This window comes from Dendropsophus ebraccatus, chromosome 10 (genome assembly GCF_027789765.1).
Source record: "Dendropsophus ebraccatus isolate aDenEbr1 chromosome 10, aDenEbr1.pat, whole genome shotgun sequence".
Taxonomy (NCBI): Eukaryota; Metazoa; Chordata; class Amphibia; order Anura; family Hylidae; genus Dendropsophus; species Dendropsophus ebraccatus.
In genome coordinates this window covers 88894254-88913260 of record NC_091463.1, presented here as the reverse complement: position 1 = coordinate 88913260, position 19007 = coordinate 88894254, and the positions used below count along the sequence as shown (strand labels likewise).

The 19007-nt window shown below is 44.5% G+C and overlaps 1 protein-coding gene across 1 annotated transcript in view; it reads left to right on the top strand.

Moving 5' to 3' along the window:
• ATAT1 (alpha tubulin acetyltransferase 1) overlaps positions 1-19007 on the top strand; it is a 20896-nt gene extending 1889 nt beyond the window's left edge. Inside the window, exons 3-13 of the mRNA XM_069943811.1 lie at positions 2708-2768; positions 2904-2995; positions 3696-3756; positions 4362-4475; positions 4614-4715; positions 5684-5729; positions 8231-8302; positions 8634-8850; positions 16670-16767; positions 18198-18234; positions 18625-19007. Of these exons, the coding sequence (XP_069799912.1) occupies positions 2708-2768; positions 2904-2995; positions 3696-3756; positions 4362-4475; positions 4614-4715; positions 5684-5729; positions 8231-8302; positions 8634-8850; positions 16670-16767; positions 18198-18234; positions 18625-18889 (1165 nt within the window). The 3' untranslated portion in view covers positions 18890-19007. The remainder of the gene's footprint in view (positions 1-2707; positions 2769-2903; positions 2996-3695; positions 3757-4361; positions 4476-4613; positions 4716-5683; positions 5730-8230; positions 8303-8633; positions 8851-16669; positions 16768-18197; positions 18235-18624) is intronic.

The window sequence follows — 19007 nt, the reverse complement described above, 5'->3', positions numbered from 1 at the left end:
TGCTGTCTGTATGCATCACTGACTGCTGTCTGTATGCCGTTGTGTAACTGGGTCAGAGCTCGGACTGGTTGTCACATAGTGTTGTGTGATGATATTGAGCTGCTTGATTGTTTGTTCTCCAGTCACATCCAGAGCTGCCTACAAACTCCTGACTCCTTGGCCCCTACGGCCCCCTGCTGGATCTCTGTCTGTGCAGAGCGTGCTCTAACCTGTGATACTATTTGCAGCGTAAGATGTAACAGCAGTGATTAAATGTAATAAACACATTTCCCACAATGCAACACAAAAGAAGGCATTGTACTGTACACCCCGGAGATAGCTAAACACTGGTTCAGCGGACAGCTAACAGCTTTCCCTTTCAACCCCACTATACACATGTATGTGTATGGGGAAGACGGGGAGATAATTGTAGTTATTAAAGGTGGATGGGCTCAAGAAGAAAGTGACAAGATTTGTGTGGCAGCCATAAATAATGGAAATATAAAGCTGTATCCGCAGGCAGCAGTAACAGTGCGGCATTAAGCTACACGGCAGAAGGTCTTGCAGAAAACATGGCTTAGTGCTCTGTGCAGAAGGTTTTGCAGCTCTTCAGGCATCATGAACGTGGAAGTTCATTTTATCAGTCTGCAGACAGTGTCTGACAATGGTTCACTATTCTGGTGCCAGACCGACAGCGGCTGGGGAACAATGCCCCATAGTCCAGAATAGACTGACCAGAGCTAAGATACAATACCCCCATAGTCCAGAATAGACTGACCAGAGCTAAGATACAATACCCCCATAGTCCAGAATAGACTGACCAGAGCTAAGGTACAATGCCCCTATAGTCCAGGATAGACTGACCAGAGCTAAGGTACAATGCCCCTATAGTCCAGGATAGACTGACCAGAGCTAAGATATAATGCCCCTATAGTCCAGGATAGACTGACCAGAGCTAAGATATAATGCCCCTATAGTCCAGGATAGACTGACCAGAGCTAAGATACAATACCCCCATAGTCCAGAATAGACTGACCAGAGCTAAGGTACAATGCCTCTATAGTCCAGGATAGACTGACCAGAGCTAAGATATAATGCCCCAATAGTCCAGGATAGACTGACCAGAGCTAAGATATAATGCCCCTATAGTCCAGGATAGACTGACCAGAGCTAAGATATAATGCCCCTATAGTCCAGGATAGACTGACCAGAGCTAAGATATAATGCCTCTATAGTCCAGGATAGACTGACCAGAGCTAAGATATAATGCCTCTATAGTCCAGGATAGACTGACCAGAGCTAAGATATAATGCCCCTATAGTCCAGGATAGACTGACCAGAGCTAAGATATAATGCCTCTATAGTCCAGGATAGACTGACCAGAGCTAAGATATAATGCCCCTATAGTCCAGGATAGACTGACCAGAGCTAAGATATAATGCCTCCATAGTCCAGACCATAACATAACCTTTATTGTTCACATAACTTCTGGTGAGGAAGCACCATCATAGATTTCAGCTGTACGACAGTTTGGCCTTATTCACACGTTCCCTAAAATTCTCCATGATTGCAGATCCGTGACCACGGACAATTTTAGGGCCCATTAAATCCTATTTGTGCATTCATACCATCCGTGCTGTCATCTGTGCCGTGATCCTTGCCACGAAAAAATAGGACAGGTCATAGTGCGGATCACGGCACCGATGCCTCTCCCTACTCCTGTCACAGTCTCCCGTTTCTTTTCACTCCTATCTCATCCGATCTCCGCTCCTGTCACCATCTCGCGTCTCCCCCGCTCCTATCTCATCCGATCCCCGCTCCTGTCACCATCTCGCGTCTCCCCCGCTCTTATCTCATCCGATCTCCGCTCCTGTCACCATCTCACGTCTCCCCCGCTCCTATCTCATCCAATCCCATCTCCCCTGCTCCTGTCACCAGCTCCCTTCTCCCCCACTACCATCACCGCTGCCGTCTCTCCCCGCTTCAGTCACCGGCTCCCATCTCCCCCGCTACTGTCACCAGCTCCCCTGCTCCCATCACCGCTCCCGTCTCTTCCCGCTTCTTTCAACCCCACACTCCGCCCGTGGACAACACCAGCACCTCCAGATCCCCAAACCAGCGCATCCAAACAGATGTAATCAACAGACGTCCAGTGTTTTTCACGGAGTGGACAAAATCGTGCTCCATGCAAAACACTGAATGAGGCCTTACTCTTTTGTTAGGAAAATTCAGGATTGAAAGGTTCTTAAAAAATTAGAGCTTTGTTGGTGCCATTGTTAACAGTCAAAGATCAGAGATTAGTGTTCAAACATGGTAAATCTTGGATTGAACACATCAAAGGAGATGTATAGAGGGTATAGAGAAACATGGCTCCTTTTCTTTCCAAACCAGCGCCATACTTTTCCTAAGGTTATCTGTGGTACTGCAGCTCATTACTACTCATATTTATGAAACGTGGACATGTCATGTCTCTGAAGCATCATGCTATGAGAATGGGAACATGTATTATACTGGATGGGTACTGTGGCCTTGGCAATGTTCACACCTAGGCAGGCATTGCTGTGGGGTCACATTATAGCTGGTGCTGGAAAATTATCAGGAGTGTACTGTGGCTGGTGCCATTATTACTGGGGTGCAGACCTTATTACAGCTGCGTATACTACGTGTGTACACAATATAACCAATAACATCAATAACTGATGAAGTTTATTCCCTTTTTATTTCCCAGCTCTGAGGCCCAGAGACAAATCACGTCCGTCATAGATGAGATTGGGAAGGCATCAGCAAAGGTAACATTATATTAAGAATATGACTTTACCCTGCCATGTGTATAACCCATAACATGGTACATTACACATTGTCCTCTAGAGGGCGCTCTTATCAGCATATTTCTTGTTATTTTATCTTTATCTTCTGTGTTTCAGGCCCAGCGATTACCTGCACCTATAACCAGCGCTTCTCGGATGCAGACAAATCAGCATCACCTCTACATCCTGAAGGACTGCACCCCAAAAACGTAAGATCCCATGCCTTGTGCTTTTCCTCCTTAAAGGAGTTTTCTGAGCAAGACATAATGATGAGCTACCCACAGGATAGTTCATCAGTCACTGGCTTTTTTGCCCTGGCACTACACAGTGAACAGGGCGGGAAGCAGTTGTCTCCCTTCACTGTGTAGTGGTCGCACCTGGTTACTGCAACTCAGCTTCCATTTTGCCTAGTTATTTCGTGTCATATAGTAGTTCAGCTGCTGTATGTCCTGCAGGAATTGGTGTATTCTTTCTAGTCTGCAGAGCAGGAGAGGTTTTCTATGGGGATTTGCTGCTGCTCTGGACAGTTCCTGACATGGACAGAGGTGGCAGCATTGTGTCATACTGGAAAGAATACACCACTTCCTGTAGGGCATACAGCAGCTGATAAGTACTGGAAGACTTGAGATTTTTTAATAGAAGTAAATTACAAATCTCCGTCACTTTCTGGCACCAGTTGATTTAAATAAATTCTTTTTTTCTGAACTACCCCTTTACTCTTTCAAAGTGTTTTGCATAACTTTTGTAGGAGGTTTGACAGTAGTCATATTTAGTCTTACTCTGCTAAGCAAATAACAGGTTTATTAGCTTTATTTCATTTATTATATACTTGTCCTGTGTCTGATTCCCTCCTCTCTTTCTACCACATTTCTTCCCTGTAACCTTTTATCTCAATGTCTTATGTTTCAGCGCCGGCCGGGGAGTAGTGATTGGTTTCCTGAAGGTTGGATATAAGAAGTTATTTGTCCTGGTAAGGCTATAGTCACACACAGCTGATTTGTGGCAGAATCATCTGTGACCCTCTCATTCATATGAATGGGGCCATGTCCTCCAACAAATTTACAGCTTGTAAATTCAACCAAAAGTTGGCAAAACCCATTGTTTTCATTAAAATCAGCTAACCGCCTAACGTGTATGGAGGCCGCCTGACTCTCCAACAGAGAAGGATTGGGCACATTCGATTTCAACTGCCCGACCCTTTTGTTTTCATGGAGATAAGCCACCTTCAGAGAAGCCTGGCAGCGGCTTACTCCTCAAACTCAGACCCTCCAGCTGTTGTAAAACTACAATGCCCATCATGCCTGGACAGCCAAAGCTAAAGCTTTGGCTGTCCAGGCATGATGGGAATTGTAGTTGGAGGGAGGGCCTGTGTTTGACACTTGTCATCTATACAGAACAAATAAGACCACTATTGGAGCTGTAAGGACACCTTTCATATTGACAGTCGCCTATTTAGGCCATTCACTTGCATTATTCTTCTCTATTCACACTGTTTGGCAAATGTGCCGAGAAAGCTCCACAGTGTGAATAGACCCCTAACTCCCAGTCGTCACATTTTTTTCCCCTTTTTCCAAGGACCACACAGGATCCCATATAGAAGCAGAGCCTCTGTGCATCCTGGATTTCTATATTCACGAGTCTCTTCAGCGTCACGGATTTGGGAAGGAGCTGTTTGGCTATATGCTCAGAGTAAGTACACGGCCCTTGTATGCCATACTGTTATATATGCTGTGGTCACCACTTTAATGTTGTCATCCGCTCTTCCTTTTTACCCTTATGTTGCTTTCCTTCTCTCTGTGAATATCTATTATTTACCTCCATTTCCAGACCGAGCAAGTTGAACCACAGCATCTTGCCATTGACCGACCGTCTGAGAAGTTTCTCTCCTTCCTGCGAAAACACTACAACCTTCGCTCAACTATTCCACAGGTGAGAAGGAAGGATAGAGATGTGACAGCTGTGGTCTTAAAGAAACACTTCAAGAAAAACTTATTCATAGTTCAGTATTTGTGGGATGTCATTGCTCAGACTCACTGATTCTGCTTGTACACATTTACTTTACCCCTTGTATTCCCATGTCCTCAAGGTGCAGTTTTATAAAAAAAAAAACACCACTACTGTCTCTGTGTTGGTCCTTGCTGTGCAGCACTGATTGGTGGAGCAGGAATGTCCTTGTGCTGATACCAAAGTGCAGCACAGCAAGGACCAACATGGAGACAATAGGAGAGCAAGGAGGGTGAGTATAGGTATCAATTTTTTAATTTAACTGCATCAAGCACACTTAGAATAAAATCTGCAGAATATTCCTTTAAGTCTTAAGCCAGTCAGAAGCATAAGCTGGTTTTGGCAGAAAGATATGTCTGCTGATCACAACCCTAAGGGTCCATTTACACAGAAAGATTATCTGCCAAAGATTTCAAGCCAAAGCCAGGAATGGATTTGAAAAGAGGAGAAATCTCAGGCTTTCCTTTATGACCTGATCTCTGTTTATAGTCTTTTCCTGGCTTTGGCTTCAAATCTTTGGCAGCTAATCTTTCTGTGTAAATGGACCCCAAGGTCTGTACGTTTGAGTCTTCCTGACATTGTTAGTGGCCTTATTTCAAAAACCGGTGAGGTATTTGAATACAGATACCAATAGTAATCTTTGCAGGGGGGTGAGTGGCTAGATAGATGAAGAGTAGCTGCAGCAGCTTGTAGTAAGTCTTATAGTGAACCCCATTGCAGAGTTCACAGCTTGGACTGCTCAGGGAATCGTAGTTCTGCGTCAGCCATGTTTTTCTAATTGTGAACAACCCTATTAACTGTCTTTACCTGTCAAGTCTCACAGGTTTATGTGTGTGCATGCTATTGTTATTATTAATAATATCTGTCTATATATTTTTATTTATTTTTTTCAGGTTAATAATTTTGTTGTCTTTGAAGGTTTTTTCAGAGACAGAAAAGGTAAGAGATGACTTTTTATAAAAATAAGTAGTGTGCCTCATGGGTGTTGTATGAGATTAGTGCGATGGGCTGCATGTGGTATTGCAGCTCAATAAAAGCTACAATACCAGACACAGCCTATGGTCCCCATTTCTAAGCCAAGTACCCGGACTCCGATGTTTTATATGAAAGTACCCTCAAAGTTGTTATGCTTTGTGTTCACCTTTTTAAAGCACAGCCTGGGACACCATCAGGTACCACAGGGTGAGCACCTACTGACTAACCTGCTGCTTATTCTGGAAGTGAAATATCTATCACATTTTTCCCCAATCTCATACACCACCTTTCTTAGCCTGAGAGAACATCCCACCAGGTCAGGCCCCTTTAGATAACAGCAAAGTCTGAAACTCTGAGCTCATGGACATACTTTTCTGAGCTCTTTTGCAGACAAATGTTTTTACATGTCCATCTCTCCCTCAAAAAAAGTGTCACTGTTTTTTTGTTTTTTTTTTGCAGAAATCAATAGTACAGGCGATTTTAAGAAACTTTGCAATTGGGTTTATTAGACAAATCTGCCATTATCTGCATTCAAAAAGACTTTCCCCAGCCCCCCCCCCTCTCTCTCATCTACTGCTCATTATCAGGAAACTCTTTTACATCAGTCGAGCCCTGTGTAACCTATGGAGCGGGGAGGGGGGAGGAGGGAGATTAGTCATCGGCAGAAAAAAAAGGATTACACAGCAGGAGCCGCTGAAAGCCTCTATTCATAGTTCAGAGAGGTCAGTGCTGACCTCAGAGGAGATAGCCCAGTGATGTAGCTGTAAATTAACTCTTTGTTGTCCTGTTTTGGTGCCTCATCTCCCTCCACCCCTCCCCTATCCATAGAAAACCACGAAGACAGGGGGGAGAGCTACAAACTGCTTTTTCATTATAAAAATAAACCAATAAACCCAATTACAAAGTTTCTTAAAATCGTTTGTACTATTGATTTCTGCAAAAAAAATGTAAACGACATTGACACTTTAAAGGGATTCTGTGTTTTTAACCTTTAGCCTTATTTTTACGGAACCTGACTTGTCTGACTAGCGCTCAGGCCCTGGGGTTGCATGTACATCATGTTAGTTCACTAGGACTGGAAGTAAAGTTTTATTATGGGAAGTAATGGGGATTCATTGTGGGAGCACAATACAGGTGGGTGACTACGGTGAGCTCATCTGGATGCTTGAATAGTCGGATATCTGACCCATTGCAGCCTTTACCAGGTTTATACACCTTGAGGAGAACTCAACAGATGTCTCTAAAATCACATTGGGACTGGCGGATTATAATATATGCAAGGGGGCCTCTGACAGATGATGGTGGTGTAAAGAAGGATCGGGCATGTTTAATGTCTACACCAGATCCCTTTGTTCTCCATGGAGATAACTCACTGCCAAAAGAGTCTTACAGCAGGTCACCCCCCCCACACTATAAACCAAGCATGCATGTGTATGGGATGGGCAGAAAGAAGGAATAGCTGTAGGTCTAGTTATTCCACGCTCAGCCATATTTATGATGCTGTCAGGAGAAACAGCCAGGGATCTTTAAGGGGTACACTAATGGTACTATTACATGGCCCGATGGGGGCACGATCTGCTAGATCGGCGCTAATTTACTGGGCCTATTACACGGCCAATGTATGCACTTTGCAAATCATCAGCTGCCGGCTGTGCACTGCTATTACACGTAGTGATGCGCGGTTGGCGCCCGACAATTATAGGTCCAAACCTATATCAATGATAAGCCGATGATCGTTGTGTTTAGTACACAGAACGTGTAATAGTTCCTTAACTCTACTGGTCCAGGCATACGCTGGAGTTGATTTTTTTTATTTATAGTTTATCTGCTTTCGTTTTCCATTGTAAACCTCTTAACACACATAATATTTACTGCCTGGGTCCTCTCCACCCATGACCCAGTTTCTTTATAACCCTCCAATCCTTCACCCCATACAGCTGACGCCACTGTTCACAGGGACCTTGAAGATCATCCAACTAACTGTACCGTAAGGCATAAAGATACCCACCTCCCCCTTAAAATCTCTCCATCTCTTGCACCTTACCCCATTTACTCCTTTCTTGTCCCTTTATACTGGTTAACATGGTTTGTTATAGTAGCTGCAGGGGGTATTGATCTCTTTTAGAGGATTCTCTTGCTTTAGGTTGTGTAACCCCTGTGTATGTTATATATGTTGGGCGGATATTCTCTGGAAATCAAACATGACTTCCCTAGATGCCGCTGTCAGTAGCTACAGGTTATATATATTTATCTGCCCCCAAATGCTTGTTGCTCAGTATCTCTACTAGTCTATGGATCTGCTCCCTGCCATCCCCAGGGTTGACTCAGAACATCCCTTTCTATCTTTTCCTTAATGTAGATTTTCCTACCCCTAGTCTAGCACCCCGGAGCATGGACGGGACCTAGATGTCTCTGCTGTCACCAACAAGATGTCTTGTAACATTCTCTGCTTTTTCTTCTTTCAGCCCCAGGAAAAAAGTTACCTCCCAAGCGAGCAGAAGGAGAGATCAAGCCGTACTCCCTGTCTGAGAGAGACTGTAAGGACTATGGGGCAGGCTGTCTGGGGACGTTACATGTAATGTGTATGGGTGGTCACAGAGGGAAGATAGACTGGTCACATCTGCCCTTTGCCATGTATGAGTATCATGCCTATGTCATGGGTCATTGGAGAAGCTCCTACTTACATAGTCTGGTTTGCTGTCTACAGAAATAATATCAGTTAGTGCCAAGTAATAATGGAGTTTCTTGTAGAAACTCTCTATACTGTAAAGGTTTTTCTCCACCATGTTTATTGTGGAGCAGGGAGAGGACCGTGTTGGTTTTCTTATAGAATTCTGCTTATGTTTCGCTTATTTTTTTTACCTTCAGTTTTGAAGCATGAGGAAGGTCTCCCTTGGCCCTTTAGCCAGGTGCAGTCATCCCTTAGCCGTGCCGGTAGTCTTGGTTCTTCTCCGACCCGGGCATGCTCCAGACCAATTCCTAGAGAAGACGAATTTGTGAAGTCACTCAGAACCTGTCGTCCTCACTCACTCCATAGAGCAGCCAATGGTGAACAGGAGGATCCGTCCCAGAGGAGAAGGACCAGGTAACCCACTAGTGTCAGTACTGATGGGTTAAATGTGAGCACTTGTACATGTAGAGTAGTGACCACCCATATGTGACACCACCGGGCATGTCTGAACTCTCTTCTGTGGGCCTGGTTGTCAGGATTTCCTTGTCTGTAGATGTTTTACAATGTTTTACAACCATCTCGGTTAAGAGAGTTATTGTTGGACACTTGTTGAGCACAGCTGGATCAACGTATGGACTGGCCATAGGGTAAAAGTGGTTAGTGTCCAGTTACAAGAGATATGGTAAGAAGGTGCCATAGGTCACCAGAACAGACTGCTTTAACTTTTTGTAGTCCTAAAATAATCCAAGTATGTGATCCTTAACCTGTGGCTCTAATTCTGTCCGGACATCTTGCTTGGGGCTGTAGTTTTTCCACCGCTTTAGAGCCTGAGGTTACAGACCATTGCTGTACGGTAACTTTTGAGCCATATCTGCATTTGTCACATGCAACTTGTGCTGCGGATTTACTGTGGGTTACACACCTGTGATGCAATTTACATCATATCAGCTGCATGGTCAGCCGGGGAATAAGCTTCTTCGTTGACTGATCACTGGCCCTGTTACCAAAGAGAAAGTCATTCTGTTCGGCCAATAATCACTCTGTGTAATAGGACCCTTGAGCTGGTCATTTCCGTTAGATAGCAGGCGGCTGAATGATCATTTGGCCAACAACTAAACTAACCAATTGCACTATATGGCCATGTGCTGACTACGTAAGAGACCGGAACGGCCGGTCTCTGAATAGATCATCTTTAGGACTGCAGAGTTCTGATGTGGGCGCATTCCGGCGCGCCCGCATCAGAACTCCCCACGGCACACTATGAAGCGTGCGTCCGGAGCCACTCGCTCCATAGTGTACACTGACAGGTTTTCTGTGGCCGCTATTCACTGAATAGCAGCCGCAGAAAGCTGAAAATTGAAGTTGAAATCTAACATGCCTGAGCCTTCTCTTTTCCCTGATATTATAAGGGGAGAGTCAGACGGACACAATACATGTTATTTGGCGGCTGGCTATATAGTAGCTGGAGGATAAAACTTTAGCCCAGGCCATACACAGGTAATAAGTTGCCTTCCTGTGAGCCCTCTTGGCCAGCACAAGTTTTCCTTATTGATGTCTAAGGGGATTGTTGAAGTCTTTTGCCTCCCATTAAGACAAACCAGAAGATCCCAAAGAGTCTGAGCTTGACTGAAAGGTCTTATCGCCTCCATATGAAGATCCAGCTGTGCTGATGGTAACAGTGATGTTTTTTGGAATATGTCATGTTGTTATATACAACAAGTGGTTAACTCTCTCTGACCAGTGATCTACAGGTTTCCTTCTATCTGTCACTATAGATCTCTTCTTCTTCTTTCTTCTTCTTTTTCTCTCCCTCCCTGTCTCCATCCTCCCTGTCTTCAGCTCCCTGACCCGTCCTCAGAGCATTCACCATTAACCTGATCTTTTATACGATCTCCACTGCCATTGTACTTTATCCTCCTCCTACATCTTACGCCATAGACCCGCACAGTACCAGTGACATTTTGTTACTTTTTCACTTTGGGAACAAAAAAAAAAAAAAAAATCACACAGAATTCTCCACAGTACTCAACCAGCGTGGTGGAAGAGTGGGGCCGGCTGCCTCTGTTTGTTATATATGTAGTCAATGAATGTCCTGAGGTCAGTCCATGGAGCCGTCCCCTGTATATGGTGAGGAAATGAGTCAGTGGGATCACGTTACGAGCCGGACGTTATCCTATGGTAGCCATAGATGGCAGGACATCTCTCCAGTCAGACATTCCCTTATTGTACAAGCAAAAAACATTGTGTTTAATGCAGATTCATTTTCCTATGGAAAATTTCTAAGTAAAAGAAAATGCATTGACCGAAATGGGAATTTTTCTTTAGTGTAGAAAAATTATGTCTGTAAATCCTATTTGGGAATTCTGTGTTAAAAAATTGGAAAGAGCGTCTATTTCTCTGGAGGACCAGCTCTGTCCTGTGTCACATAGACAACTCATTGATGTGAATGGACACCATGTAATTCTTGTTTTCCCCACGTGGTGGTGCTGCAGAGACGTTTAAAGGGGTACTCCAGAGCTGATAAAAAAAAAATCAATCATAAACATAGTTTTGCCACTTACCATCTCTCCGGAGTCTGTCTCCGTTTGAATTTCCCACTGTTTGCAGGTCCTTGAAGCTCCAGTTGGTGGCTTCATTTTTTCTTCACTTCCTGGTTTGGCCTTTCCCATGATGCACTTTGTCTCCTGTAATGTCTGACTCTGTAGAACTATTAGATGGCTTACATCTTGCTCAGCCAATCAGAGCTGAGCAACCTGAGTCATCTGACAAAGAGAGGCTGGCCTAACAGGGCTTAGACCCACCCCCCTCTTGATGATGTCATTGTCACAAAAGTCATTAGGTAAGAATGAGTTTATTCACTTCCTGATGGGTGATTGAGGGGGAAAAAGATGGGGAAGGGGGGCAGATAGGAGATTGAAGTATATTACAAAGTTTTATAACTATGTAATGTGTTTCAATTACTGGGAAAAAAACATTTCGCTGGAGTACCCCTTTAATGCTTACTGGCAGGTTTGCTCACAGGTTATAGCTGATCCTTCTAACAAGCAGGGATTGTTTTGTTATACAGCTTCTATATTTTTTAGGGTGTCCTGAGTTAATGGGCAAGGGTGGGTTGTCTTTCATATACCCTGCTAAATTATCTGAATCATACTGTATCACACCAGCAGAGAATGGCCGGTGTCATATACCGCCAATGTTATGTGCTATGTTATGGCGTTGTTTGGTGCCACAGCTCTCATACTACAGGCAGATTTGGGGGGGGGGGGGGGTGTTTTTGTATGTTTATATGTGAATTGGTGATGTCCTGCAGTCACATCCAGTTTGCCTTTTGGCTTTAGAGCCCGTCTGAGTGGTCATTACGTCTCTTATATACTTTGTGGAATTGAAAGGACTTTGTTGTCATTGGCCTTATTAGGAGATGGCATCGGGACCATTGTGGTGTTTAGGTGGTTAACTATGCATTAAGCTTTGTCTTTAGCTGACATGATGCATGATGGGGGTTGTAGTTTTTGCCACAGCTTTGTCGCAGGTTGAGGGACACTGGAGTAGACAATAAAATAAGGGCTAATAATTTTGCACTTTAAGGCAGGGTTCATGTGTAGCAGTAGTGCGTAGTGCGGCCAATCGATGTGCACAATTTACAGAGAATAATTGTGGTCCATAACTGCATCACAAAATCACAACGTGAGATTTTGTCCCATGGCACACTAGGAACATGTGAACCTGACCTAAGAGGTCTTTATGTTTTCCAGAGTTTGTCACAGCAAGGGCCATATCCACGGGGAAGGGGGGGGGGTCCTCAATGTGTCCACTGAGCGTCTGGAGTTCCTGTCATGTCCTCTATTTGTTAGCCATCCCCATTTATTTCAGTGGACATGTTGTAATGCCTGATTTCTCCTGTGGTGGCGTTGTAGATAAACTGAACACTTTATGGCAGGTTTCCCTTACAGGTTACAGCTGATCACTGAGGGATGCTTTGCGATCACTTAAAGTGTAACTGTCATGTTTTTTTGTTTTTTTTACTTGCATAGATTAAGCGTTTTCAAATTAATTACTAATATACTTTATCAGCTTTTCTTGTCATCTAGTCCAATTAATCTTGACTTTTATCCTCCCCCCTAGCCTTTGTTATCTGCACAATCTTTCACAGCTTTTCAATAAAATCCGTCTTCACATTTTCTGCCTTTGTGAAGACGGATTCTCTCTGAGCACCTCCCTCAGAGCCTACGTGCGCGCTCCCGTGTAGAAGCCGATGCCCAGCCTGTACAGGGACATAGGAGCTGTGTCATAGCTCCTACTACATAGAGAGAGGTGCTGCCGTCCGAATCAGAATCTTCACAAAAGATCTCCCTGCTCTTTGAAGCTGACAGCTCCCTCACATCCCACTGCAGTGACTAGGAGAGGACGGACTGAGAGATAAGAATGTGATGATTACATGCCGGGAGTCTGGACAGCAAGAAAGGGGTTAACTGACCTGCCCTCCTCTCTTGCTGTCCAGACTCCCTGCATGTAATCATCACATTCTTATCTCTCAGTCCGTCCTCTCCTAGTCACTGCAGTGGGATGTGAGGGAGCTGTCAGCTTCAAAGAGCAGGGAGATCCTTATGTGAAGATTGAATGCCGACAGCCCAGCAAGGCTTCATCTTGTCTTCATCTCCACTTTCTCTTCTGCTGTGCAGCCCCTCCCCCTCCCCTATGCACGGATTGCATACACGGCAGCAGGAGAGAGCAGGGGTCACTGCAGAGGGATGGAGGTGGTGCTGCTGCAGCTTCTCCGTGCAGATTTCTGCATCTTCATTTCTGTCACATGTGTGGAGAGAGGGAGCCATACCAGGAGCTGATGCAGACCAGACCATTCCAGTGCAGGGGGATGGAGGAGGGGGCATTACTTTTCAGTAGTTGAGTGAAAGAACGTGTCCTGCTGCCCTTCTTTCATTATCATAGGAGTGTGCAGGACATCTGCAGCTGCAGCAAGACTACCACTCCCATCATGGTATGAAAGTGAAAGTATGATGGGAGTGCTAGTCTTGCTACAGCTGCAGATACTATAGTGGAGACCAACAATAATCAGAATTAGTGTTGTGGAAGTGCTGTATGTATAACAAACGTATTTTATTATATTAACCATAATGTCCACTATTTCTCTGCTGTACCATCTTCTAGCTATTCTGGTGTGACTGTATTCGGCATAGGCTGTGCTATGAGAATGGGAGGGGGGGTGTCAGAGCTTGCAGTGCTCTGATTGGTCTGTCCTCTGTGCTCGCTCCCGGCTGGTTTGTGGTGGATTATGGGTAGTGAGGGAAGGCTGCGTGAGGCAGAAAGGAAGGGCAGACATCATCAAAGGAGGATCCCGCCCACCAGCCGAAATACAGGACAGTTACTGAGGTGGCAGCTGCAGCATGTACAGGGGATGAAAAAGGTACTAAACCAAATGATTTCAGCTAAATGACTGGATGTATGATTATACCTATGCATAATCTACTGTTTGGCTGGGGTGGTGTAATTTGGGCCTGGAAATAACAGTTACGCTTTAAAGGGGATGTTCTGGCCCTAGTATAAAAATGAATACTGTGTAAGTTCCAGTGTCTTATGTCATAGGATCCTGAGAGGTCACTCATACTTCATCATGTGTAAGTCGACATGTAACCTGTGGTGGTAAATTACCTTTTATATAATTTATTTGTGCTTTGTATGTTTTTATTTAGATTTTTATTTTTGTCAAAGAAGTACCAGAGTTTTGTAGAACTTCTTATTTTATAGCCAGTAGGGGTCGCTGTTGGCTCACTTCCTCACCATAGACATGTAGCGGCTCCGCTTCCTTCTGTCCTCTCAGCTCTAAGAATGTCTGGGGTTTTATATGTTTCTTTAACCATTTTATACACTAACAATATTTGACCCTACAATGTTCAGTTTAACCATTTGCACACTTGGGTGTAATAAAGAGCTTGTTGCCTTCATGCATTAGAGGTATCCATTGTGGCGGACACCGGGATGTTTACTTCTATGTTCTGTAGGTGAATGGTGCGCCCCGGGTCACTGATGGGTGCAGTCTGTTAGATGGTGGTTAATATTCTACTTGACTGGATCAATAAAAAGCCGAATGGAGAGACGTGTGTATTGGTTGCTGTTTTTTTTCATGGTTGTCATAATATGTTCATGCATCTGTATTACGTGCAGGGTGGAGCTCATGCAGGGGCGAGGTTAGAGAGTGAACAATACATGGCGGGGTGCCACCTTCTGTGAAAAAAATTTAAGGGGTATATAAACTTATGCAATAAATGTTTATTGCTTCAGCTTGTCTAAAACAAAAAGAAAATAAAGCAGTTTTGCTATCAGTCTAAAAATGTCTACACAGTTCCTGTGGAAAATAATCTGTCTCCATGGTTACAGACTACAAACAAACACTGTGTAGTCTGATATGCCCTTGCAGTCATACATTTCTTTTTTCCATACGTAGGTCAGCAAGACAAGGGAGTTTGGTGGCACAGGGAGGAAAAACTGGCGGATTTCTCTGTCGTGGAATCCCACCAGCCTCCGTGCCATACTGGCTGTCTATGGGACGCTCGCGCGGCTCCTCTCTCCGTGTGGAAGAATGGACATGTCAGTTCTTCCGTGCGGAGAGAGGAGGCGCGCGCGCGAGCCTCTCATAGACTGCCAGCATGATACTGGTGGAAATCCACCAGTTTTACTCTCTGTGAACGGAGCCTTATAGTTTAAAAATGTTAAAAGGCAAAACAATTGAAAATAAGCAGTGAGGGGGAAAAAAAAAAGCGGTAACGCTCCTCTTACATCCCACACTGATCCTCCATTCAGGCTCTGGTCAGCACCCTGGTCTTGCATCTCGAGTGTACAACACTAAGGCTGCATTCCCACGTTCCGTGATCCTAACGGATCATGGTCGTGGAATGCATGTACCGGAGTCCCCCCGCGCCCGGACAGCATCTGCTATTAGATGCTGGGAGCGGGGGAGACTGTATTCATAAGCGCCGCGCTGTAATGAATCAGCCGTGCGGTGCTGTTACTACAGCGCGGCGCTTATGAATACAGTCTCCCCCGCTCCCAGCATCTAATAGCAGATGCTGTCCGGGCGCGGGGGGACTCCGGTACATGCATTCCACGTCCATGATCCGTCAGGATCACGGAACGTGGGAATGCAGCCTAACAAACAAACCACAGGTTTAGTGTACCCTGTGTGCAGAGGATATTACCATGCTCTTTTATATGTTAATTTTTCAGCCTTACACATATGTCCCAATCCTCAAATACAGTAAAATTCCTTAAATACAGCAGTAATGAGGCCTGGTGTTAGCCAACATATCCTATTTTAAAGACAGATGGTCAAAGAAATTTTTATTTTTTTATTTAGTACAGTGAATGGAAACAAATCTATATCTCTCACTATACAAGTGCTAGATTATCAGAGTTTCTGGACTATCAGATGCCACAATAATGGAATATTACAGTTAGTGAATGAGTGCATTGCCTGTCTGTGCTGTCACATCTCCATTGTAATACACTGGCAGATATCCCATCTGCCCGAAACTGTCCAGAGCAGGAGAGGTTTTCTATGGGAATTTGTTACTGCTCTGGACAGTTCCTGTCTCGGCCAGAGATGGCAGCAGAGAGCACTGTGTCCAACTGAAAATAAAACATTTCCTGCAGGACATACAGCAGCTGATAAGTATGGGAAGACTGGAGATTTGTTAATAGAACTAAATTACAAATCTATACAACTTTCTGACACCAGTTGATTTTAAAGAAAGATGTTCGCTGAATAACCCCTTTAAGTAGCATGGGTATCAATACATTACAAGTTACAGTGAATCCCTCAAATATTAGTTTCTCTATATCAGTCTGCTCAGCATCTCCTGTACTATAGCATAATGCTGGTAGGATAAAGTGCATTTCCGTTTCTAGGACATGTCAAAGGTTTTTTTTAAAGGGACAGTGCCCATTTAAATGTACAGAAGCTTTTTTACGCCTGCTTCACCTGGAGAGAGTATTTCACCCAGCATTCCTTGTGGTTTCTGTGTATATAGATATAATTTGAGGACATCTGTGTAGACACATGTGAGGGCTGATGACATCATTTGTCTCTTCACTCTCTGCTCTCCACGCATTTCACTTCACTCCACTCTCACTTTCTGCAACTCCACCCTCCTGCTTGTTTCTGTCCTTCATCCTTCCCCTCCCTCCCTCCTGCCCTTTCTGTCTCTGTCGCTTTGTCTCTCAGCGATATGAACCATTCCCGCGGACTCATGGCCCAGAGGAATTGCTATAGCCGCCACTCGTGTCCCTCCCCACCACTTCTTGCCAGGGCGCCACCTACAGGTATGTACTGCATCACCATGTTCTGCATCACACATTTAAAGGTAATCTGTCACTAGGTTTATGTGGCCTTAAATGAGGGCAGCATAAACTAGTGACAGAAATGTTGAACAGTTTGGTGTATTACTTACATGATTTTGTTCAGCCGTTCTCCTAATATGTAGGAGAATAGGATTCTTGCCACACCCCTCCCCCCGCCCTCCAATTGCTGATTGACAGTTGGCTGCCTATACACAGCATGGATAGATAATTGTAATTTAGCAGCTGGTGGGCGGAGTTTTCTGTTTCTCATGAATATCCAGGACTACTGAGCTCATGCACATAATGGAGAGGACTACTTATTGTCCATGTTATTCAGGAGAATCTCTCCCAATTGGCTGCACAAAACAATATAAGGGATACATCATTCTGTTCAGCTTCTCTGTCCCCAGTTTATGCTAACCTGAGATAGGACACCATAAAACCTGCTGACAGAGTCTCTTTAATGAAGCAAGTGAATGGCTCCATGACCCTGTTCTGTAGATTAAAATTTCAACATACATTTTTATATTTTTCAGTGCATTACATGTATGGGGTAAAGCGTGTATTCATGGTTATCAATCATTGGCTCAATCCTGTAGCCCTCCAGCTGTTGCAAACTGCAACTCCCATCATGCAAAGGGCATGATGGATATGTTATCTTTGTAACGGAGGGGCATGTGTATATAGTAATATATTCCCACCCTACTCATAAAAAAGGATACACACTGTGGGGTGAGTGCGCATTTGCAGGTAGCTTTCCCTGTAAGTGCCCAGTCATGTCCTAAGGCTTCCTTATAAAGTCAAACACTGTCAGGGAAAGCTACTAGACATGAATGAACCTCTAGCATGCTCAGGTCTGTCCAAAACCCAGTGTGCAGCATTTGATTACCAGTGGCTGAAGAAGTTAGGGATGCCGCCATAGGGAGTCCTCGAAAACAAACCTGAAAGGGACAAACGGTAGTGATCTATGAAGCTAACAATAAGACCATCATGTTTTCTCACCAGCTTAAGGCATGTTTTCCAGGCAGCCTTAGGGTACGTGCACACTACGGAATCTTGACGAAACACCCGTCGCGGATTCCACAGCTCGCACATGATCACAGACTCTGGCGGCTGCGCCAATCTCCGCTGCTCCCATAGGTTTTATTCTGTGGTTTGAAAGATTCCGTCGTCCGCCTGAAGAATGAGCGGGTTGATTCATTGGGCGGACGTCAGAATCTGGCAAACCACAGAATAAAGCCTATGGGAGCAGCGGAGATGCGCGCAGGTGTAAGATGCGGAATCCGCAATGGGTGTTTCGTCGGGATTCCGTAGTGTGCACTCACCCTTAGGGCTTGTTTTTCATCCTCTGTACTCAGAACTGTGTTAGGTCCCTTTAAAGTATTATTATTATCTCTGTTCTCTTCCTCCAGTGGACACTAAAGAAGAACAATGTGAAGCTGCTACAGGGTAAGAGTCCCTCTGTATAATACTCTGGAAGTGTGACCTGAAGCTGGCCATACATGTTAGATAAGCGATGGCCAAACCAACCATAGTTATGGCAGGATCATCCATATTTGTAGGATGTATGAGGGTCTTCCAATATTTAGTGATATGCCTGCCACTATGCAAGACCATTGACTAGTGCATGTTGGTGTATGTGGTAACAGGTTATAATGTCTTCAGATTTTTAGTAGTGCAGCCTTAGGCTTTGGGCTTGTAGCATCAATCAGTCAGATCTCTACAGGGATGTGATTTTACAGTAATTGTACATTAAAGAGGGTTTTGTTAGTACAGTAGAGCATGGCTAAAACAATACACTACATTGGCTGTGTTGTCTCCTCCATATTTTATTCACAGGGGAAATGGGGGAGCGACCAGAGACGCCCCCCATAATATGAATTTGCAGCCCAACAATAATCCACAACACAAGATGCCATCCAGCCGTCCACCACCTGGAGGACTGAGAAGCCCCATGAAAGCCCAGGAACAGAACAGTCCCTGCAGTCCTGATGACGCCAAGGCTTTGTGGTCAGAGAGTCCATCATGGACAGTGCTGGGGACAGTCATGAACGCTCAATGGGTAAAACGGAAGCAGGAGATGCGGGGAACGCGTCCCTGGTGACAGAGGACACTGCAGAAGATACCACTTGGCACTGACACTTTCATTATAAATTTATATTTTATAGCAGAATAAACCATTTTTTGTAGACTTTAATAAAACATTGACTGTCGTTCATTGA